The sequence below is a fragment of the Sminthopsis crassicaudata genome, chromosome 3 (assembly GCF_048593235.1).
Source record: "Sminthopsis crassicaudata isolate SCR6 chromosome 3, ASM4859323v1, whole genome shotgun sequence".
Lineage (NCBI taxonomy): Eukaryota > Metazoa > Chordata > Mammalia > Dasyuromorphia > Dasyuridae > Sminthopsis > Sminthopsis crassicaudata.
In genome coordinates, this window is record NC_133619.1 from 56706604 (window position 1) to 56731835 (window position 25232).

A 25232-nucleotide genomic window follows, 5' to 3' on the forward strand; every position below is an offset into this window, starting at 1 on the left:
TTAAATCAGAGAATAGGTGTGGTAGAATAAGGTGTAAGAAGAGTGGAAAAGTAAGGGAGAATTAAGTTACAAATGGCTTTGAAAGACAGAGTATTTTGTGTTTGATACTACAGACAAGAGATTGCCACTTGGATTTATTGAGTAGGGAGGTTAAGATGTCTATAGGACATCAAGTTTGAGATGTCTGGAAAGCATCTGGAGATTAAAAATTGTAAGTCAAGACAGAATTTCAAGCAGGATAGAATGATTTAAGAAACCTCAGCATTTAGATGGCAATGAAAGCCATGGAAACTGTTGAGATCACTAAATGAAGTAGTAGAAGGCCAAAGTCAAAACCCTGAAGGAGACTGCTTGTTGGAGGGTTGTGATCTAGAGGAGAATCCAGTAAAAGCGATAGCAAAGGAGTAGTCAGATAGAATAGGAACAGAATCAGGAGATAATGGTGACTCAGAAACCTAGAGAGTAGAGAATATTAAGAAGGAAAGAGTGATCAATAGTGTCAAAGACTGCAAAAAAGCCAAAGACAATGAGAATTGAGAAAAAGCCATTGAGTTTAATAATTAAGTGATGATTGTTAACTTTGGAAAGAGTAGTTTTGGGGAAATAAGATCAGAATCCAGATCATAATGGGGTAAGAAGAGAATACAAGTAAAAAAAAAAAAGTGTACCTATTGTAGATGGCTTTTTCTAAAGAGTCCAGAAGGCAGAAAAGATGTAGGATGATAGCAGGGATGATAGGATCAAGTGAGATTTTTTTCAGGATGGGAGTGACATGGTCACATTTATAGATATCAGGGAATGTACCAAGAAAAAGAGATGAAAAGTAAGTAAAAGAATGTAGATGACAAAAGGGAGCAATCTATTGGAGGAGATAAATGGAAAGGGATTGCTTAAACAAGTCGAGAGGTTAGCGTTAGAAGTAAGGGCACTTCATCATCTGAAACAGAAGTGAAAGAGGAGAAAGGCAAAGAAGGTAGTTAAGTGATAGGAGATCAGGAAAAGGAGAGAAGTCCATCGTGAATGGCCTCAATTTTTCCTGTAAAGTATATAAAGGTAAGGTTCTCAGCTGAGATGAAGGAAGGGAAAGAGAGCAAACCATAGGAAGTTTGAAGAAGTATGAAAGATTTGGAAGAATCGCAGTGGAGAGTGAGATGATAGTAAAGAGCTGGTAAATAAACTATAAAAAAGCCTCACAGCAGTGAGAACCCAGTTGATGTTATATAAGTCCCAGATAGTTTGACCCAATCAAAACAGATGCATGATTTTCTACATCTTCATTCAACAGGATGTGTGTAGATGAGAAGGTGATGACTGGTAGGAGTGATCCAAAGCTTAGGCAGGACTGTATCTACCATGATATGATAAGGAGGCTCAGGGATCAATAGAGGAGGATCCAGTTCTTTTTTAATTTGATACTACAAAATCTACAAGTAAACCATAGTAAGCAAACTGACAACCAGCATTTATTCTCTGCCTGCTATATGCCTGGCCTCAAAGATTTCACAGCCACTTAGTCTTACTTAAAGCTGTCCCTGACTGGAGGAACCACATAAGGTATCAATTTTTAGGAAGATTATTTTGGAAGCTTTCCAGAGGATACTTTGTTTAAGAAAGAAACTGAGAGGATGAATGACTATTAGAAAGTCATTGTAACAATACAGGAGAGAAATGACAAGGGCTTGGAGAAAAAATTAAATAGGGAAAATTATGAAGATTAAATAAAATCTTGATCAGTGAGTATTATGGGGTTGAAGAAGAGGGATTAATGTTAATGTTGTAAAATGGGTAATGGAAACTAATGCCATATACCAAAATAGAAAGTTTGGAGTGGTGTTAATGGTCTGAGAGAGAATTAGTAGGAGTTTCATTTATATTGATATAGGATATAGGATAGGATAGTATATAGATATAGGATAGCAATAGAATATCATTGAGGAATATTTAGATGCCAAAAGGAGTAATAGAAAGTCAGTGGCAAACATTTAACACTTTTCCAAAACTCTGCTTGGTAGGTTAGCAGCAAGTGTCATTAAGTCCTTTGGGGAACCTGAGGCTCTTGCTCCTAATCACACATTTATTTAAGATGAAATTAGAACCCATTTTTCTTGATTTCCAGTCTAGTAGAGATAACAGTAGATCTTTCTGAGAACCTTACTCTTGTACAAATCTTCTCTGGAGTATATTCCAACCAGCTCTGATTTTGACAGACAACACATCTGGCCCTATATGGCAATTCTTACATTAATTTACCCAATACGTTGTAGACTGTATTAAAGTTGAGTCACTGGAAAGATTTTGTGCAGCAAGATAAGTGTATAAATATGTATACATATATTGTATTTAACATATACTTTAACATAGTTAACATTATGGGACCTATCATCTAGGGGAGGGGATGGGGGGAAGGAGAGGAAAAGTTGAAACAGAAGTTTTTGCAAGGGTCAATGTTGAAAAATTATCCATGCATATGTTTTGTATATAAAGAGCTAAAAAAAGAAAAAAGTCACTAGAAAGAATGGGAGATACACTAATAAATATTTTTTAAAGAGGGATATAATAACTTTAGCGACATTGGAAACCAGTGCTTACAGAGACCAATCTGTAGCTCATGACCCCTGCTTGGAACCAACCAAGATCTGAATGAGTGTGAAATCCAAAAGAAATAGATCAGACCAGCCAGAGGACTTTGCCAGCACCGGACAGTCAAGGACTGGGTAAGAAATGGAGGCAAAAGCAGCCGTCCTTGTGCCTTCTCTCAGGGAGGTAACCTGGAAATGTAGGTGGATATTAGGTCCCCCTGACCTAGGTTTTCTCCCCAAGCCGGTCTCCCACCCCCGTAAGTCAGACAGCTGGAGGGTGCGCACGGGTGGCATTGCGGGACAGCCTCGGGCACGGAAAGCGCTGTGCCAGAGGTGCCACCGCAGAGACGACCAGAGGAAGCCCAGAGAGTGGGACGGGGATGACAGAAAGAACAACGGGGAGTTTGGAAAGTGGCGCAGAAGCTGTACAAGCGGGGGCGGCGGCGGCGGCTGCAGCCAGGGAGGAGGTGGGGTGGGGTGGGGGAGCTAGAGGGAAAGGAAAAAAAAAAAAAAAAACCGCCTCTAGATAGTTCAGCGAGGGAGAAGGGGGGGGGGGAACGCTCCGAGTTCCGCTTCCTGAAAGGCGGGTGGGTCGAGAGGCTCGGCCGGGCGGGAGGCGCGGTCGCCTCCTCTCCAGCTGCGCGCTCCAGTGGTGCCCAAGGCGCGGGCGCTCGGACTGGCTAGATGGCCGGAGAGCGAACCCGCAGGTTCACGCGCAGCCTTCTGAGACCCGGCGGGGCGGCCGAGCTCAGGCACAGCGCTGCTTCGGCCGCCGCCGTGGCTGTCAGCAGCCGGCAGCACCAGCAGCGGGTAAGTGTGGGGTATTGGACTCGGGGCGCAAGGCGCCGGAAAGTGCGCGCTGGTGCGTGTGCCTGCCAGGGAGTATGCTGGGGGTGGGGTGGGGCGGGGGGAATGTGGGAGTGTGGGGGTGTGCGCTTCCTCCGCTGCTGCTTCCCGCGCGCCCCCTCCCCCGGAGGGAAGGAGTCTGGGGGTCCTGCGCGTTCCTCTGACTCAAGGGGGCTTCCCAGCCTTCCTCTTCTCTGGAAAGAGTATCCAATACTGACAGATCCGGGAATGTGCGCCTCCAGGAGAAGGACTGTCAAGGAACCTCAGATTCCTTAGAGAGGAACTGGGGGCTCCAAGGGAATCCCAAGGCCGGGCTGCTTCACCTCGCTTTGGGGAGTCCTTTTCTAGCCTCCGTTCCCACAGCTGGCCAGGTGCCTGGAACAGCTGTTCTGGTTTCGGTACAAAATCCAAGACGTCCCAAAATTAATTCATTCATCGTTATCTCAACATTTGTATGGAGAAAGATTATGTGACATCCCGAGAAAAAGTGATAGGCAAGGAAAAGATAGGGGGTCACCGAGTCTCATGTGGTTTCTATTAGACTTTATGTTCTAGAACTCTTCTCCCATCCCCCAGAATTTTCCAGTTACTTCCTTATTGAAATGCCCCTCTATGTGCTGGGTGATTTCCCAGGAAAATCCCTTGAGAGAGTAGCCAGGGGCTCAGGCCAGCTATCTGAAATCAGCCACCATAGCTTTGTGTGCATGTGTCTAGTTCCAGGAGGGCTCCTATAGAAGTGGCAGCAAAATCTTTGTGGGAAAAAACGGGAAATGATCAGGGAAGCAGGCTTGAAGCTTACCAAGAAGGACATGCTAGGCCAGATCAGTTCAGATTCAGTGCTTTTGGCCAGCTTCTCCTTCAGCCAGACTCTCTTGGTTGCTCATTTTGTTTTTCTTTTTAAATATGACAGGAAATATCAGTAGGAATTAAATGGCTTCTTTTTAAGTGTCAAATAAAGTGTTACTCTTTGCCATTCACCAGAGTGAATGGGGCCAAGATCTCCCTGGGCCAGTTTCCCAGAGCCAGAAGTTTTCTCTAAAGCTGGAGGTCACAAAGTTGAACAGAAGGGAAGCCAATTATCTGGCAGGGAGAGGAAACTGAGCTGGCACCACATCTCCAAAGTGGGTGGTGGGCATTTGGATTAGAACAAAAATTGGCAGCAAGGGGGGGTTCTCTGCTTGAATTGCTATGGCTGCAATTCTACAGTTAACCAGAAGTGATTCAACTGTTTACCACACACTCCTTGTGTCAAGGAACAGCACGTGGCCTTGATATTAGGGCGCACATTTCAGTGCAAAAAAAAAAAAAAGAAAGAAAGAAAGAAAAGAAAAGTGAATTGTAGGAAAAGAAAAACAGAATTATCCCCTGGGTACAAAAATAAGATAGTAAGAAAAGTTGGGGTGAGTAAAGTAAGTAAAGAAGCCCCCCCTACAAAAATGTCTTGCCTGTGTTGATCCTCAATGTTTGTGATGTTATCCAATGATAGTTTTATATCTAATTTAATTTCAATTTCTCTCTGGTTTCCAGCTTGTTTTTCTTTTTTTTCTTCTTAAACAAAAATCACAAAATTTTGCAACTAGAAGTGATCCTTTCATGCTACAGTTAAGAAAGAGATTATAACCTGACTCATTAATTGTAATAATGAAATTGTTGCTTGATATCCCACTGATGTTACTATTTAAGCTTTAATTTTAGTTTTGAATATTGTGCATAGGCCAACATAGTAATATATATATATATATAATATATATATGTGTGTGTGTGTTATTTATATATATTGTTATTTAATATAAAACTATTATATATGTATCATTATAAATTACATTAAACTTATATGTATAAAACATTTTATATACAACATATTTAATTTCATACCAGCAGAGGATTTCTTAGAATCCCATGAGCATTTTTCCCAACAGCACACCCTCAATATACTTCATCCCTTTCTTCCCTCCCCTCAAAAATAAAACATTTGAGATTCTGCATTATCCTATCAAAATGATTTAAGATCAGTAGGGTAAGGAAAGAGAAAGGAATGAACAGACATATACAGAAGAACAGCATGGTACATTGGAAAGAGAGATGGATTTTGAATCAGAGAAACTGGTTTCAAATCCATTTTCTGAGTGTCTTTAAGAAAATTACTGTGCTATTCTAGGCTTCTTTCTTCTTATCTCTAAAATGAAGGATTGGACTGAATGTTCTCTAAGGCTTCTTACAATTCAAAATCTGCCACTTATTTATAATCTCTAGGAGAGAATATCTAAAAGTAATATTAAAGGAGGGTCAGGAGAAAAGAAAAATCTAAAGTCAGTCATGTTCCTAATTCTTTTTCTTTACTTCAGCACCCTGGCCAACACTCCTGCCCTAAACTTTGCCAATATATTTCACATGTTTTTACACATCCAGATAGGTGTAGCTTTGACCAAAAAAAAAACAAAACAAAACAAAACAAAAACAAAAACAAACAAACAAAAACAAAACAAAAACTACAGCAAAGAGAAGTCAACTATGCCTTTCCATTAAGAACAATACTCTAGAGCTGATTGTGAATCTTGATTTCTTTAATTGCTACTGTGAAACTTTGGGCAAGATCTTTTGGGGGCTTTGCTTTCTGGGCTATATTTTGATCATGTTACTGTCCTGCTTTAAGCTCTTCTACAGCTTTCTATCTCTACTGAATGAAATCTGAATTCCTTAGTTGACTAAGCTTTCAAATATTTTCTGCATTCTGTCTCTAACTTAACATTTTTAACCCTATCTCACATTGCCTCCTTCGTATATGCTGAAATCAGGCTACTCCATCTCCTCTAAACATATTTCCTTTTTTTTCTGGTGAAACATGAGATATTGCTCACAGGGTCTGCTCTTTTCTATTATTTACTTCAGGAGTTTATAACTCCCAGGACTTGTGCTTATGACCTTAGTGGCACCAGACACCAGGCAAATGAGTCCCAAGGTCAGATTTTGCATTTCTGCCTGGGAGACAGACTGTATGAATCCAACTTGGAAACTTTACACACTTAAACACTTTATAGTTTCTCTTTTTTCTACTTGTAATTCAATTCAGTAGCAAACATTGTTTATGTACCAAAGTTTGAAAGGCATGGTGCTAGGTACTGAGAGTGATTCAAAGTTTAGCTGAGAATGATTCCAGTCCTCATGAAACTTTCTGTTGAGAGTTCTCAATGATTTAGTGATTATAAAAAACAGAATTAGGTAAAAGAGGCAATCCCTGGTGGAAGGAATAGAGGCTTCATCAAGTAAGAAGACATTAGAGAAGCAGAAAAAATAGTCTTTCTTGCCTCAAATATGAAATTCCAATTATTAGAATCACTGATTAGTTTGGTAGTATGATGAAGGCATGCCCTGGAGTCTACTAGTAAAATGCGCTTGGGTCAAAGCCCTATGCCCCTATAACTCTTTTATTTGCTCAGGTTATTTCAATAATACCTTGAGACTGAGTGTCAGAAAAGTTAACTTTAATTGAGTATTGATAGAACCTTGGATGGTGAAGATAGTAACATGAAGGCTTTGAATTAGGAAAACAACAAAGATGGGATTATGGAGGTTGTTGCCTAAGAAACAGAGGAAGAAGAGAAGGCATTATTGCTGAAAATAATCTTCATTTATTTTATAGTTTTACAAAAGGATAACACTTCCAGTAAGCCATATGTATTACTTTAGTTAGCAGCTAAAGGGATAGACTTAGAATGAAGAAAACTGGAGTTTGAATCTTGCTTTAGATACTTATTGACTATGCAACCATTCAAGCCCTTTAATATCTCTGCCTCAGTTTCCTCGTCTGTAAAATTTGTATAACAATACTACCTACCTCACAGAGTTAGTCTGAGAATCAAATGAGATAACCCATTTCATTAACTTTGTAGACCACAGCTATAGAAATTCTAGCTAATTAATTTTTTTTTCTTTTGTAATGCCCTACAGGATTGCCAGAGCTAAGCTAAGTAGCTCTCAAAGAGACTTATTTCCCTGACAAAGAATAAGCTCGTTTTCAAAAATCTGATGTGCACCACTGGCACCTTTTAAAATTTTCCAGAATGTGGAGTGTTCCATAACGTGTAGCCTTTTCACTAAGAAACCCAAGCCCACTCTTTTTTGTTGTTCTTATGTTTACAGTACCTAAATGTACAAAAGTTCTGAAATAATTAGAAATGTTTTCTTAAGTGATATCCCCAGGGTTTATTTTATTCTGATTGAATTTATATACTGTTTGGCTTTATGCAGAGACAGAGAAGGTAATTGCACTGTGTAGCATGATTTAAGGTCTTGGCAGAAAGAACCCCTACTGGCTGAAATTCCTCATTTCACTCTCAATGCCTGAAAGTTCACAAATTAGGAATTTATTTTGGTTAAAAAGGTCCTTTTTTAAAATGCAAATATCTTTGGATAGATTAAGGCTCTGAGTCATTTTGCTTTAGTATGAATCAGTTTAGTCAGATCCTGTTTTGTTGTTATTACCATTCCAGGAAAGGATAATAGGGTCATAGATTTAGAACTGCAAAGGACCTAAGCAGTCAGTGACCTAGTCCAACCTCTTAATTTGATAGATGGTGAAACTGAGGCTTCAGAAAGTTAAATGACTTACATGTACAGGTAACATAGATAGAAAAGCCAGGATTTGAACTCAAATCTTGGTTCTTTCATTCAGTAGTTACTGCTTTAATACAAGGGAAAATAAGAAGTAGTTTGGGAGCATTTGGGGGATAAAGACTGAAGTTCCAATCTCAACTCTTTTGCTTATTATATATTGTGACAACAAGCAAATCACTTGTTTGCTCCTTGGGATAAAACTAGATGACAGTTCAATATGCTATATCCAAATCTCTGAACTGAAAGAACTCTTCCAGGGAAGGCAAATCTGGGAAGGGGGCAGGCAATTGAATTGGGAAGAATTGGAGGCAGTCTGAGAGTGTGTGTGTGTGTGTGTGTGTGTGTGTATTGATGAGGGGAGGCAGGTATTAAGAGTCCAGGCAGAAGAGAGGAGAGAGAAAAGCAAAGGGATGCTATCAAAATCAAACTTGGATAGATAGATATGGCTAGATAAATAGATGGACAGATGATAGAGTGATAGATTTAGATGATAGAAGTAGATGTATATGCATAAATATGCACATTATACCATTATGTATATTGATGTGGGCATATTTATTGTACATGTTACATGTGATATAGAATATATGTGACATCATATGTAATGTGTAATATATATGCATCATTTCTGATATAGAGTGGCCCATAAATCTTTGTTATTCAGTTTTAAAGTAATAAAGCTTATATATATATACATATATATAAGATACACTATATCATATATATCATCTCTGATATTCTATATGATATGTCACATACAAGTAATAACTGATATAACATATCATGGCACTGTGTACCTTTTATAATATATCGCATATATCATAAATTACATATCCTAAATAATTATGTGATACATATTATACATTGCATATTTTATGTGTGCATATTACATATAGCATATGATGTGCTATTATAGTACATATTACATAATATATGTAATTATACAACGTATTATGTCATATATCACAGATTACATTTTAACATAGGGAAACATAAGTTTTAATGCCTTAAAACTGAACAACAAAGACTTATAGGACATCTATATAAAACATATATGTGTACATATATAAAAAGTGTGCATGTTTATATATATATGTGTATACATACAGACTAATATATACATATACATGTGAATGTATTATGTATATACACACATATGTGCATATATACATGTGAACAAGATTGGATATGCCATTTTGTATAGCCTTTATAAAAGAAGTTTTTGGTCACATCTTGTCTGAGAAGCAAGAAACACATAAGCAATGAAAACACCCAAATGGACAGTGATATTTTATTAGGTAAGGGAAGTAGAGATTTTAAAAAATACTGAAGGGGATGACTTTCTAATAGGGGAAAAAGATTCTTAGAATAATTAGAGTGATATGAGAAACAAAAAACATCAATAAAAATTTATTTCCAAAAAGTGAGGGGAAGTTCCCAAAATAAGAAATTTCTCAAGGTTATATTATTAATAGTTCAAAAAGGGGGGGAGGACAGAAAATGACATAAATGAAAACAAAAGCTCTAGGTTTTATGTCAGTTCCCAAACAAGGTTGAAAACAAAATGTAAACTAAAAGTCCATTGGTTAGAAGATCAGAGCCTTACACAATTTTTTTTCCTGACAAAGCTCTTCAAAGGAGGTAGATTTGCTTTTGTGGAAATCACTCACTCACGGTCTCACACAAATTCAATTAGTCTTTTTTCTGTTAAGAAAGTCAATACAAATTTGTGTGAAGGTATCTGGCTGGTGTGGTTAGTGTTGATTCAGGCTAGATAATGGTTTTGACCTTCTGGGGTGATTGTAAAAGTTAATTTAAAGACTTTGAGTGAGAAGAAAGAAATGATAAAGGAGGAAGTCTGAAGCTGACAGAAAGAAGGCTTAGGCATTAAGATATACTTATCAATTGTCAGTTGCTTTGGTCTTTTTTTTTTTTTTCTTACTTCTGAGAAGAACATAAAAGTCAACCTGATTGATAATCTTTTGTGTCCTTCGTAGCACTAGATTCATACATAGCCCTCGATTTTTCTGTCTGTTTCTGTCCCTCTGCCTCTCTGTCTCTCTCTGTCTCTGTCTTTCTGTCTGTCTCTGTCTCTTTGTGTGTGTGTGTGTGTGTGTCCATCTCTGAGTGGTTTTGTCTCTTTCTCTTTCTGTTTCAGTACCTTTCTCTTTGTGTCTTTGTCTCTGTGTGTTCCTGTCTCTCTGTCACTATCTCTCTTTGTGTCATTTTTTTTCCATCTCTGTCTCTTTCTGTCTCTCTGTGTGTCTGTTTCTCCCTCTGTCTCTCTTTGTGTATGTGTATAACTCTCTGAGTGTCTGTTTCTTTCTTTCTATCTTTTTCTGTCTCTCTATGTATCTGTCTTTCTGTCTCTCTTTGTATGTCTCTATTTGTCTCTCTGTGTCTCTCTGTCTCTCTGTATATGTACATATTTGTATCTCTTGGTTTATTTCTCTATCTCCATTTCTCTGTGTCCCTCTTTTTTTCTGGATGTATGTATCTGTCTTTCTGTCTGTTGATCTGTCTCTAAATACCTCTTTCCTTCTCTGTCTCTGAATTTGTGTGTCTCTGTCTCTCTGATTCTGTCTCTCTATCTCTCTGACTCTGTCTTTCTGTGTGTGGAGAGAAGTTAGAGATAGAGACATATTTCTTAAATGTTGTCCCTCTTTATTTCCATATCTTAAAATGTCTAGTTTCCTTCAAAATCTCAGCTCCGTCTTATGTAAGAGACCTCCCTCCAGCCCTGCTAACATGCTAGTACTTCTCTCTTCAAATTACCACTTGTTTATTTCAAGTACCCAATACCAAATTGTTCCCCTTAATCTACCACTCATTATGGTGGAGAGTCGCAGACAAATTAGAGATGTTTTTAAGGACACATAATCAATCAAAAGAAGAAGCATGATTAAATTCCCTAGTTCAGGAATGTTTTCCTAATTCTTTTTAAATGATGGAAAACATAATCAGTGCAATGACAGTTACAGCAAAATTTTGTAAGAGTGACACATTGGATAAAAATATCAAATCCATTTAAGATTTATGAGTTTAAAATTTTACAAGACTTTTGAGACACCCCATTTTTGGTTCTTCCCCTCCAAGGCAAACTTAATTGTACTCTAATACTAAGACTTTTGGAACACCCTATAGGCACTGATTTACCCATAGACTGTTTCTCACATTAGAATTACAACTCCTTAAGGTCATAGATTTTTTTGTTTTGTTTTGCTTGGTTTTGCTTTTTGGGTTTTTTTTTTGTTTTGTTTTGTTTTGTTTTGGTTTTTTTTTTTTTTTGGTTTGTTTTTATTCATATCTCCATGGGGTTACAGAATTGTAATAAAGCCTTAATAAATGCTTATTGCATACATGTTGTCTTGAGGGAAGGGATTCTTATTTTTTTGCCTTGGTATCTCTAGTGGCCAGTGGAGTACCTGGCACATACTTGGTACTTTATAATTGTTTTTGATTTGTTGATGGCCTCATTACTGGTACTCGGCTAGTTGTTAGAGTACCCTAATGACCAGAATAGTCTGGATGCTGTGAGATGCTCTTTGCTTGGAGCTATTCCTTGGTTGACATCTGGTTCTATTTAAGGAAGGGGAAATCCTTTCCTGCCTCTTGTTGCTCTGTAGGTATGGCTAGGGTTATTTTTGAGATTTCTTAAAGGCTGGCAGAAACAGTTAGGGATGTTGTAGGAGTCAGACTTTTGCTGCTTATTTTGATTTCTTGATGAATACCCAATTTTCTGCTTATAGAGTGATGTTGTGATTTTGTAGTGAGACCAATTCTATCCATATCCCAGCATTCTCAGCTTTCAAATAGTACTGAGTAGTCAAAGTTCCTATGTAGCTAGGTGATGAAATAGACCTCCCTGAATTCAAACTCTACCTTAGACATTTATTAGCTGTGTGATCTCAGGCAAGTCATTTAACTATGGTCTACCTCAGTTTTCTCATATGTAAAATGAAGATAATAATACACTACTTCCTGGGGTTGTTAGGATCAAATGAGATGATATTTATAAAACACTTAGCAATTATCTGGCACAGAATAGGTACTTAATAAATTTTTGTTCCCGGCTCTCCCTCCCCATGCAATACTTGAAGGCATATAAAGTTCATATTGAATATTGACATGTTTCTGTTTCCTTTCTTTCTTCACAAGCCTCCTCTCACCAAGAGAGAAACTTCTATCCCATGTGTCATTCTTGCAGAGTTTTGCTATATCTGTCATTGCATTGATTATGTTTTCCATCATTTAAAAAGAATTAAGGAAAACATTCCTAAATTGGGGGAGTTAATCATATTTCTTTTTTTGACAGATTGTGTGTCCTTAAGAAAATCTCTAATTTGTCTATGAATCTCTGTATCATAATAATTAGAAGTAAATTAAAACAACCACTTGGTACAGTGAAAAAATATATTATCTCTGGAGTCAAAAAGTCTGCTTTCAAATCCTACCTCTTATGATTTCTTCCTCTCTAACCTTGACAAGTCAACAACTTCTCTTACTAGTTTCTTCATTTGGAAAATGAAGGAATTGGATTGGCTGCTCACTGAGGTCTCTTATAAATCTAAATCTAAATTTTCTGGGGGTACTAGCTACTGAAATTTTGGGAGTCTTTTCTCATAGATTGTAATTTTAAAAATGCAAGAAATAATATCATACCAACATATGTTAAAATATTAAAACAATTTTATAACTTGTTTTAATGCTTTAACTCATATTTCAGATTGGAATTTCAAAAATATTCTATTAATATTGCCTTATTTATATTTTTAAAATATCACAACTTATAAAGTTCTAAAAGAAACTAGATTTCAAAAATGCAGAACTATATCAAATATCAAAAAGAATTTAAAGAAAATGGCTTAAAGGACTAACCACACAATAATGTATTGTTTCCAATTAGCATTAGAATTGACAATAATTACACCATCACTAGACTTCAAGAGCTTCCATATCGATTGTTATTTCATCCGGCCCCACAAATTTTTCAGTGAATCACCCGTTTGGATCAGTATGATATTAAAGGATTTAGAGGAAAATTGTCCAACAGATTGGTGGTAGCCCTATAGAAAATGTATGGGATAAAGAGTGATACTTTAGCAAATTAGAAGACAAAGGATAGTATATCTTTCAGATCTGTGGAGAAGGAAGTAATTTGCGGCCAAAGAAGAACTAGAGTACCTAATGGAAAGCAAAATAGATAATTTTGATTATATTAAGTTAAAATATTTTTGTACAAACAAAACCAATGCAGACAAGATTAGAAGGGAAGCAGTAAACTGGGGGGAAATTTTACATGTAAGGGTTCTGATAAAGACATCATTTCTAAAATATATAGAGAATTGATGAAAATTTATAAGAATACAATTGATAAATTGTCAAAGGAGATGAATAGATCATTTTCAGATGAGGAAATCTAGTCATATGAAAGAATGCTCTAAATCACTATTAATCAAAGAAATATACATTAAGACAATTCTTAAGTAGCACTACACACCTTTCAGATTGGCTAAGATGATAGGATAAAGATGAATGTTGGAGGGGATGAGGCAAAACTTGGACACTAATATATTATTGGTGGAGTTGTGAACTGATTCAGTCATTCTAGAGAGCAATATTGAACTATGCCCAAATAGTTATCCAACTGTGCATATCCTTTGATAAAAATGTCTCTGCTGGGCTTGTATCCCAAAGAGATCATAAAGAGAAAAGACCTACACGTGCAAAAATATTTGTAGCAGTCCTTCTTGTAGTAGTAAGGAACTGGAAACTCAGTAGATGCCCATCAGTTGGAGAATGGCTGAATAAATTATGGTATATGAATGTTATGGGATATTATTGTTCTATAAGAAAAAAAATCAGCAGGATGATTTCAGAAAGGCCTGCAGAGACTTACACGAACTGATGCTAAGTGAAATGAGTAGAATTAAGAGAACATTATATCACTGTATACAGCAGCAACTAGATATGATCAATTCTGATGAACATGGCTCTTTTCAACATGGAGGTGATTTAGACCAGTTCCAATGGTCTTGTGATGGAGAGAGCCATCTGCACCCAGAGAGAGGACTGTGGTGGAGATTGACTATGAATCACAACAGAGTATTTTCATTTTTTGTTGTTGTTTGCTTACATTTTGTTTTCTTTCTCAGTTTTTTTTGATCTGATTTTTGTTGTGCAGCATGATAATTATGGAAATATATATAGAATAATTGTATGTGTTTAACATATCTTGGATTACTTGACATCTAGGAGAGGGAAGGAAAAAAAATTAGGAAGACAAGGTTTTCCATATGTTTTGAAAAATTTTTTAAAGTTTTAAAAATAGAATTTAGAAAAAAACTTATGGGAGATAATAGATAATTACAAAAGATGAGCAGGTGTGGATGGATTGCCATCTGAATAATTGGAGGGAATACCAACATTGATAAGATTACATTCCATTGACATATTCAGGTATACAAAATATAATTATGACAGTGATGGGAGGGCATAGCTTTTCTAAGAGTAGGAAAGAACAAACACATCAGCAGGTGTTAAAGTCTGACTTTGGGGCTGATACCAACATCAGGTACCACAAACATTTTATTAAGTACATGTAACATACCCTCCTGGCAGTTACAATTACTAGTCTGCCCTAGGCCCAACACAGTACCTTTGACCACTGACCTTTGCAGTGTCAACTCTACCTGGCTCACCTCCTCTGAGGTCTTCAAAGGTCTCTGGCCACGATCTCTAGAATCTATAGTTTAATAACCAGTAGCACGCTCAAGAATAGTCACGTGTAATCTTAAAAGCCTTTATTATACCTACTCACATAATGCCCTGACTTGTCAGCTCCCTAGTGAACACCTGGTCTGAAGACCCACATGTTTACTACCAAACTCCTTACCTCTCTGCTATCCTTCAGCTTGGCTTGACTTGGTCACCCCAGGTTAGGGAGCCAGGTTAAAGAGAGCGACTGCTGTCTGCAGTGGGCTTATAAAGGGCCTGTGAGGTCACACACACAGCCAACCAGCAAGAGAGTTGTCACCCATTAGGAAGCTATCTCAATATGGACAGGATCCCACCCACAGGGCAGTCCTATATGCACAGAAATTACTTCCTGGGGCACTCAATCTCCTGTTGCGCTGTGGCACCACCCATTTAAAAGGCCCTTACAATTCCCTTCTCTTGTTTTGCGGGAACCACATCCTTACAAGTACATACTAGGAAAAAGGCACTACATTAATTGCTGGGGTTAAAACATAAAAATGAAATAGTCCCTGACCTCATGGACCTTGCATTCTAGTAGGGAGACTGTTGTGATAGTCATGAACACCCAAGGTCTTACTCTCTGGAACATAATCCTTGCACCTAGTCATTGCATTAAGTTAAGGCCAATGGCTGGCATTTTATGTCTGTAACAGAAGGATGTTGTATAGGTAAGGGGCAGGATGAGCCCCCAGCCTGGGAACAAATGGTTTGAAACCCACACCATGAATCTTCACAACAGGTAAGTTTTATTATTATTCCCATTTTATAGGTGAGACAAACAGGTTTAAATTGCTCAGAATTACAGAGCTTGGTAAATATACAAAACCAGATTTGACTTCAGATCTTCCTGACTCCAACTCCAGAGAGCTAGCTACTGTATCAATTAGCTTTCTGTCCTAATACAACGGAGATCAGGACTTATTGTTAGGCGGATGAGCAAGATCCCATGACTAGGAAAATATTCAAGATACTTGTGAGAAAAGAAATGACTATTGAACCAGTGCCACAGGAAATAAGCAGGGCACCTCTGATAGAATGAAAACAATCCTGAATGTCTCCTCCATTCTGATGGGAGATTTTGGTCTGGATAGGATTTTGTTGAGTCATTTTTTTCACCCATGTATGACTTTGTATGGCCTTATTTGAAGTTTTCTTGATGATACTGGAATGTTTTGTCATTTCCTTCTCCAGCTCATTTTATAGATGAGGAAACTGAGGCAAACAGCATTAAGTGACTTAACCAAGACTACACAGACAGTATCTGAGGCCAAATTTGAACTCATAGAAAGACTTATTTTCCTTCATAAGTTCCTAAGTGTTGTCTAAATATTACCTAGAATTCTCCTTTCTTTTATTGTCATTTTTAAGTTTTTTTGTGCTTTTGAATTAACTACCTCTTTGTTGAAATTGTGCTCATCATCATATAAACAAGAATTTAAGCTATTTCTTTTTCATCTGAATCTGTGATTTCTTTAGTAAAGGGAATTTCCCATGAGGAAACTTCCTCTATTAAAGCCAATTGGCAATTATTCTATCACTGGCATGTGTGAAATATGTGACTTGAACCCAAGCCTTCTGAATTACCAAGATATGCTCTTTACTCACAGGCTGTCTTTCAAAATGGTTAAACTATCATAGTTCTTCATTTCCTTCCTCTATATCTCTTAATACTTGGAGTTTTCTCCCATTTCAAATGTTTTTCACAGCAAATCTTTGCTACTTTCTTGGTGCTTTTCCTAAATCAGGCAGTGAACAAACACTCATTAAGTGCCTACTATATGCTGGGCACTATGCTAAGCACTGTGATACAAAGTTTGAGGAACTGTGGAATGACAGATTGAATTGGGATTAAGATGAACACAGACATATGATTCAAACTGTCAGTGACCAAGAGTTATAAGGTGGAACAATCTATCAGGAACAAACCTTAGAAACAGAATAGTAAAATAATGTTATGGAAGTATCTTTATTGGCATTTTAACAAGAGCCTCAGGGTTAAATAATTAATAGAATTGCAGAAGCTAGGATTATCTTAAATCTTAAAGTATGAGGTTTATCTACTTCATGGAATTATTATGAGATTCAAATGAGATACTGAGATACAAAGCTTTAAAGCACTACATGAGATGTCACCCATTATTAGTGCATTTGTCTTACATTAGTAACAATAGATTGGAAGCCACATTGGCACTAGTTTAGTTAGAATTTTGCTGAAGAATTCTTTCAGATATGAAGAGTCATCTTTTGAATTTCTTCTTGCTTTTATAGAAATACATTTCCAACCATGATGTTTCAGGATTATACCTATTTCATTAATTCTTTTGTGATCATGTTTTTTTTTTTGTTGTTGTTGTTATGTTTACAGATTTTTTTGAGGTATGTTCTGCTGATTTTTTTTTCATCTTCCTGATCGATGCCAGTGGACTAGAAAGAAATAGGCATGTTAGCTTCCCTTGACATGTTGACCTACATTAAATGATGTAGAATTAATGAAATTTAACAAATATGGTTGAGTTAGAAGCATTAGAGAAAAAAATACTCTCCTTTGTAAATGTTAAGCTTTATCAACTGAGTTAGAGTGGATATAATTGCCCCTGCTTGCTAAACCAAATTTGAGATTCCAATTTTAATTTACAATGTTAAATTTTAATTAATTAATTTCTAAAGGTTCAATTTATGTATTTTTCATTATTTTAAATTATTGAGATTGCTCAGCTAGGCATCTGGTTACTTCAGTTCCTATAATGGGCAAAGTAAAATTCACAGTAGTAACTGAATTAAGGTCTATTTGAAAGCAAGGCAATTAAAAGAAAGGGTTTGATAAGCATTCCTAATATAATTCTTTTAACAATCATGGGAATAATTGATCAATTAAAACTGGTCTATGTCTTTTGTTCTCTATTTTCAAATTGTTTTCTATTCAAAGAATGCTATCATGTACTTTTCACTCAGTAATGAGCAACCAAAAGTTCTTACCAAATATAATATTCAATAACATCTATTAATTAGCCTATTTCTGAAATCCAGAGTCTATCTAGTTAATTTTTAAAATTCTTTTGCTCCCTAGGTCAGAAAAAATACATTAGAGTATCTCCATAAAAAGTGAAAATGACTCCTAGGATCAATGAGTTCTCTTAAATAAAGGCACAAGAATGTAAAGACAACTATATTAAATTGCTTTGCTTTGAATGACTATAAATAGTTAAGACAACCAATACACTCAAACACTCCAACAAGAAAAGATGCTATGAAATCATGATGACTATTTAGACTTTTAATTTAGATATACTTCTCTTCCCTATATGAAACAAACAACCAAGCCAGTGAGAAAAAATTGGCTAACCATTATGTACAGATAAGATTTTTTTCAGCTATAATTTGAAAGCTAGCAAGAATATTTCATGGTAATTCTAAAACTTTCTGTAAGTTAAAAAGTAGGTTCTTGATTGGCCATTATTTCTTAAGTTGAAACTTTTTTATCATATTCTAGTAAATGGAATTGGGAAATAAGAAAGCTTATTTTCCATAATTATAATACATATTTGTTGCTGACAGTTACACCAGCAATATTAAAAGTCATTAGAAGCCCAAATGGTTTGCTACCAGATTATACATCTAACTAGGAATCATTGTGCATTGGGTAGCCTCCTCATGCAATTTTGAATTTCCGTTTCCGTATATATATATATATATATAGCTTAAACTATTCTATGTCATATATGCATTGACATTTTCTGTCAAGGACTAAATTTAATCCCACAAAGAGAAATTTTAGAAAAATTGAAATCAAGATATTATTCTCTGTAAAAAACATTTTTCCTTCAGAAATTTAAATATTAATTTATTCAATAAATAGATATTAAATACATATAATAGTTAATGGGGAAAAATAGAAAAACAAATTACACAGAATCTCTCCCCTTAAGGTACTCATTGCCTAGTAGGAAGATAAACAATGTACATAAATTCCTATATCACAAATTAGTACATACATTACTATATCACAAAATAGAATAGTTTATCTTGTGATAAACACAAGAGACTTCTAAAGTGTGTGTACCTTCCAAGTAAGCATGATAATTTCCAAATGGAAACGATAATGGACATTAAGATTATCTCAAAATATTTTTATTTCTGGCTTTCATGGAGAAAAAAAAAGCAGGAGGAAGATAAGTTTCTGTTATGTGCTCCAAGTGTAGGCTGATCTTTCTTTGGAGAAGAAGGTAAAGGAACTGAACTCCACATTCTAGGTTGTTAGAGAGGATAGAACTGGAGGCAAGGCTTCAATAGGGAAAAACACATCTGAAGAGGAGAAGAAAAGATGATTTGTCAAGATGATAGAGAATGGGAATATTACACAGAAGGAAAAGTACAGCTATATGATTAGTACTTTTAAACAGATCCAAGATTCTTCCTGAAGAGAAGATATTCTGAGGAAGCATATCTTTTTCTTGCAAGAATGACATGGCAGATCCATAGCATCTATCTGATGAGAGATCATCTAATAGGGGCAGAGGAAGGTGTGAAGAGTATTAGTGACTATTGATTCCCTGCCTACTGAAGCAGTTATTGATAACAACAATGAAGAAAGATGTTATCTTCTTGGAGTTTATATCCAAGATATAACAGAGAACCTCCTGAGATGTTATCAAAGCAGATGACAACTATGAGAGTAGTCTTCTTGGATTAAAATGTTACTATCAAAAGTGATTTAAAAAACTATCATTATTATTAAGAAGTTTTGGGCTAGAAGCTTGGAACTAAAAAGGAACCAGTTCTATTTCTTCATGATTGGCCATTGAGAGACAGGGATGCAAAAAAAAAAAATTTGTAAAGTTAATAGCTGACTAAAAAGTAATGTCCAAGAAAAGGATTTTAATTTATGGATCATGACTTACAGTATAGGGTTGATAGATTCCTGGCCAGAGATAGAGAATATGTAAGAAAGTCTGATTTATTAAAAAGTATTTTAAACTACCAAAAATGGGTGAAGAAGTTTAAATGTATCTCTTTTGTAAGATGTTATAGAGAATATGGATTCAAAGAAGAAGGAAGACTAGCAGCTAAGATACACAGAAATTCATAGCTTCAAAATCTATGGAAAGAATAAAATAAAATACTCATATCCCAAGTGTCTATACATAAATTCTCAGAGTTTCAACATCAAACAACAAACAAGGAATATTAACACAGGAAATAATCTTGACCCATAATTATTACTGAAACAGTGAGAGAAAATCTATGACTAGATTATGACTCTGGATGGGTATCACATTTAAAAGAAAAGGATAGGTTAGAGAGGAGGTTGGTTGGCACTATGTATTCAAAAGGTATGCTAGTATAAAATATTAGGAACCAGAGAGGGAAAACAGGAGGAGGAGTATATAGATGAAGATCAAAGGAAGAAAAACAGAAGTCATTCACTCTTTGCTAAAAAACCATCTGGGAAACAAATAAAATGCCTGGAACAGAGCATAACATATTATGGATGGGAGATTTCAGTTATCCAGAAATATACTAGATTTTCTCTCTATGTCTCTTTGTCTCCATTTCTGGTCTTTTTTTTCTGTCTTGCTCTTCCAAAAAGGAATTACTTTTGGAGATGAACTCACCCTTTAAAAAAGATGTAATGTCAAATTTGTGGAACAACCAAAAAAAGATATAGATTTGGTTGGAATGTAGTACTTATCAAGAGGAATAATGTGAAATATTCCTAGAAATATAGGCTGAAGACAGATTGAGAAAGATTTTAAATACAAAGCTGAGGAGTTTATAGGGAGCCAGTGAAGAATGTGGTAAGATTTGTTCTTTGGGGAGATTATTTGGGCAGCAGCCCTGAAAATTGATTGAAAGGGGAGAGTGAAAATACATTTAAAATTTGATGATATTTAAAAATGAGATTGTTTAAAATATTTGTGAATAAACTTCTACTTCTGTGTAGAAAATCAGGAAATTTTTCTATTATACTTGTTTGAATGTTTCATTTTGTCAGTATAGAATGACTTCAGTGAATGCCTACTCACTGGTAGAGAGAGCTTTTGGGGTTATTGGACATTTAGAGAGGGAAATGTGATTTTAAAGTGTAATTTCCCCCCTAAATTCAGTATTTGCAAAAGCAATGAAATTCTGAGACCTCTTCCAATATCTTCAATGAAGAACAAGGGAGAACATGTTCATTTAGAAGAACATACTTATGGGAAATATCTTTCTCTGTTGGCAAAGGACAAAATGACTAGCATTTTGGCAGAAATGTAGCTTTAGATTTCATTGTTCAAATGTTGTGCAAGATAGCTAATTAGACCACAAAGACAGCCAAAGAATCAAGGCCTTGGCCCACTTCCCCTTCTAAAACTCATAGGAAGGGATACTAATATCAAAATCTCTTTGCTGAATCCTTGCATCTGTAGTGGTTTGCAGCTGGCTTGACAATTCTATATTCACCAGAAATCTCCTAGAGTTATCTATTACTAGTGTGTCAGGGAGCAAAAGAATAATTAGAACCTTTGCCTCTTCCTCCTGCCTGTCCTCTTCTGTACCAGTCCTTCTTAAGAAGAATAAATAGCATAATTGATTCTTGGCTATGTTGAGTTCTTGTGATGTGTAATTGTAGGAATGAAGCATCTATTAAATGTAAGCTCTCTTTGTACCTACACTCCCATCTCCAAAATACCTCTTCCTCCAAATTAACTTTTTATCATCTGATTCAAACTATAATTTAATGTAGTAGCTATTCTTCTATTTTTGGTCTTTGTTGAATGTGGTCACAAATAGGTTAAAAGCCTAGGATCACACAACCAATAAAAGATAAAAGTTGACCTTGAATGGAGGACTTCCTGATTCTGAAACCATATTAAATATTTTCTAAAGAGTTAAGTTTTGATTGGGGGCAAGGGACTGGGAAAGAGAAGGAAGAAGAAAGGGCAATCTGAAAAGTTACCTTAGCAATGAATAGGATTTTTCACAAGCTCACATAGACTTTGTAATGTATTTAGTTTGATTTATGAAGTAATGACATTACCACTAATGGGCATTTGACATTTGTAGAGATTCAAAGATCTAAAAAACACTTTAACAACATCCCATTTGATCCTTAAAACAATGCTGTGAGGTAGATACTGAAAGTATTATTATTTCATTTTACAGATAAAGAATGTGAAACTGAAAGCTATAAGAATTTAAGAAGTCAAGATGGGCCAGATGCTCTGAGGTCTGCTGTGGTAGACTACAGGTGGACCAGTCCTTGCTTTCAAGCATTACAGTGACTAAGAGTCTAATCTGATTTCAAATCCATATTTTCCTTACTCAGAGTCTAAAACTCTAACAAAAAGTTAAATATGATGTCACTTTTGCTTTCCAGTGTCATTCTAGGATATATACAAATTTCTGATGTCTTCTGTGATATTATTCAAACAAACTTGGAAATCCAAAGATCAAGGTTTAAGACTTAACTCCTACCTATTACTAGCTACGTGTCCTTGGCCAAGTCACCTTTCCTATGGGCTTTGATTTCTACAGAATTAAAATTAAAAGATTATACTTAATGGCCTTCAGTAGCTTTTTTTCAGTTGCATAATTCTATTCTTCTATGGATTCTGGAAAAGAAAAATGACATGTTCCATTCCTTTCCCAATACAAGAAATTCACATAACAGAAATGTTGTTTATCTGGCTTCCGTAATTGTGAATTCAAAGATAAAGTGCAGTGTTATACAATGTGGAAAAAAAATTTGGATAAGCAAGATTCAGTCATCTAGGTGACAGAAGTAGTTCAAACAACAGCTCCTCTCACTAGTGGGTATTCTGAGCATATCTGTTGTTTCTTCTAAGATGAGGGAGAGGAGGTGCTGTATCACTGTCACTGCCACTGATGCTACTAGCAGTCATGTGGCAGAATCTTAGTAAAAACTTGCAGTGGGAAGAAGGAAATGATTTAGTTAAAATTCAGGAAACATGGTCCCCAGAATTTTGACAGTTCTTTCCCAATCCTATAACGAACAGTGGTTTAGTTGGACCTTCTGGGAAATGCTGAACAAATTGCTCGAGCTATATTATATTATCATTAAATAGGAATAGTATTTCAGGAGTTAAATTCATAAGATTTTTCCTGAATCTTGAATCAAATTGTTTTAATTTTTAACCCTTCCTGATGTTGGAGGAGAAACCAAAAATAGGTATGTCAGTAGACTACTGCATAATATAACCCAGTAAAATGTAAGTTCCTTGATTATAAGGACTTTTTCATTTTTGTTTTTCTATCTTTAATAACTAATAACTAAGATAATGCCCAGAAGATTGTAGATGCTTAATATAGTAGAAGCTTATTGGATTAAATGGAATGGAATACTGAGAAAACAGCCTGGAGTTTCCATCATACATTCTTTCTCTTGCTTCCTCCAACTATGGGGTTTAGATCATTTAAATTTAACATCCACTGTCGGGATTCTAGTGAAGTATAACACAACTGCATTTATCCAGTGTGATCATGGTTTATTTTTTAAGAGTGTAGTTTCATCTTTTAAAAAAAAATCTATAATGATTTATAAAGTACCTACAACAGATAAGGCATCATGCTAGACAGTGAAAAATAATGCCAGTCTTCAGGAATTTTACATCCTACTAAGGCATTTATGCTTCATGGCTCCCTAATTCTTGAGATTAATGTTTTTCTTAAGGTTTGCATTAGTTTTATTTAATTATCATGCCTACCTAAGTAACTAGATGGCCCTGTGGTTAGACCATGAATAGGCCTATTGTCATCATACCTGAGTTCAAATATCCCCTCAGAAATTTATTAGCTAGATAGGTAAACTGGGCAAGTCACTTACCCTCAACCCTTCTCAGTTTCTTTAGGAAATGGGGGTAAAATGGAAGTCACGGCACCTATAATACTATAACATGCAGTGTTGTGAAACACTGAAAATCAAATGAGATATTTGTATAGTACTTAGAAAAGTACCTGGCACATGGTAAGTGCTTAATTAATGCTTCCTCTTTATCTCCCATTGCTTTATTGATTTATGTTGATTCTAAAGACTAAGAAAACCCACAAGTTATTTGCTTTTTTTATATATGAATTATAGACCAGTCCTATTTTCCCATCATATGTTTGTGAAGTTGATTTTTTATGCAAATGTGAATGTTTAAACCCATAGAAAGGAGACAAATAAGTGGGAATAGAGCTGCTCAGAGTACCCTCTGAAGGGTACTATCTGGAGACCCAAACCTTTTATTTTTGCAGCAAAGAAAGTCAAAGCATTGTGACCTAGCCTTAGAAATGAATGAAATAGTCTTTAGTATTAGAAAGTGCCACTGTTCTCTTTTGTTAAAATGTTAATATTTTTAATAAAATTTCTAATTAAAAAATGAAATGCTTGAAACGTTTATCTTTGCAAGAGTAATGGTAAGTAGTCATTTATATGACCTATCTACTATTTAAGTCTAGTTATTATATAGCAAAATAGCCATTATACATGTCATTAAACATGTCAAATTAACTTTGTTCTTTTTTTATTCCAACAATAAAATCTACTCAGACATATTCAATTACCATATTTTGTTCATTCAAGTCATGAAATTTAGAGGGAACATTGTTTTCTTCTATAATAAAACTTACTTTTGACCAATTTTATTATGCATTAATTTTTTTAAATTATTATGTTAGAAGATAAAAAATATGGTTGTAATCACTGAAAAGATTTAGACTGCTTTTAACCTTTTTGTGTCAGAAACTCTTTTGAGAATAAAGTCTGCATATCCTTATTAGTAAATACTAGTTAGCATATATATGCATTCAGATAAACATATAAGTATGTATATTTGTCCCTTGAAGGTTTACAAATCACTTTACAGATATGATCAACAACTCAATGTGATTGATGCTATTTTCCCCATTTTACAGATTTGGAGGCTGAAGAGCTGAAAGAAGTTGAATATCTTGCCCATTTCCACACAGCTAGTTAAGCATATAAAACAGAATTTGAACTCAGGGCTCCTTGATTCCAAATACAAAACTTCTCTCCCTACTTCCTTCCCTTTTTTTCTTCTCTCCTTTTTTCTTTCCTTCCTTCTTTCCATCATTCACTGTCTTTCTTTCTTCCCTCCCTCCTTCCTTCCTTCTTTCTCATTTATTGAAATGATTTGTTTTTACTTTATATTTACAGATTTCCTTTGCTGCCTGACAAGTATCTTGTAACAAAGTAAAACAATTATCTGAAAGTGCATGAACTATTCCACACCTGTAGTACCCTTCCCTAGCTTCTCTTTAAAAAATAATTGACATAAATCTATTTTATTTCCTTCCTACCCCATTTTAAAAAGAAGGAAAACATATTCTTGGTGTCAAATGAGCATAGGAAAGCAAAACAGATGTAAAAATGTAACAGGTCCTTCTGCATCCTAAGTCTATCACCTCTTTGACAGGAAGTGGATCATATGA

The 25232-nt window shown here is 35.6% G+C and overlaps 1 protein-coding gene across 1 annotated transcript in view; it reads left to right on the forward strand.

The window, feature by feature from the left end:
- Positions 1-3170: 3170 nt before the first annotated feature.
- DOCK10 (dedicator of cytokinesis 10) overlaps positions 3171-25232 on the forward strand; it is a 325083-nt gene continuing 303021 nt past the window's right edge. The window contains exon 1 of the mRNA XM_074298584.1: positions 3171-3389. Within this exon, the coding sequence (XP_074154685.1) occupies positions 3264-3389 (126 nt within the window). The 5' untranslated portion in view covers positions 3171-3263. The remainder of the gene's footprint in view (positions 3390-25232) is intronic.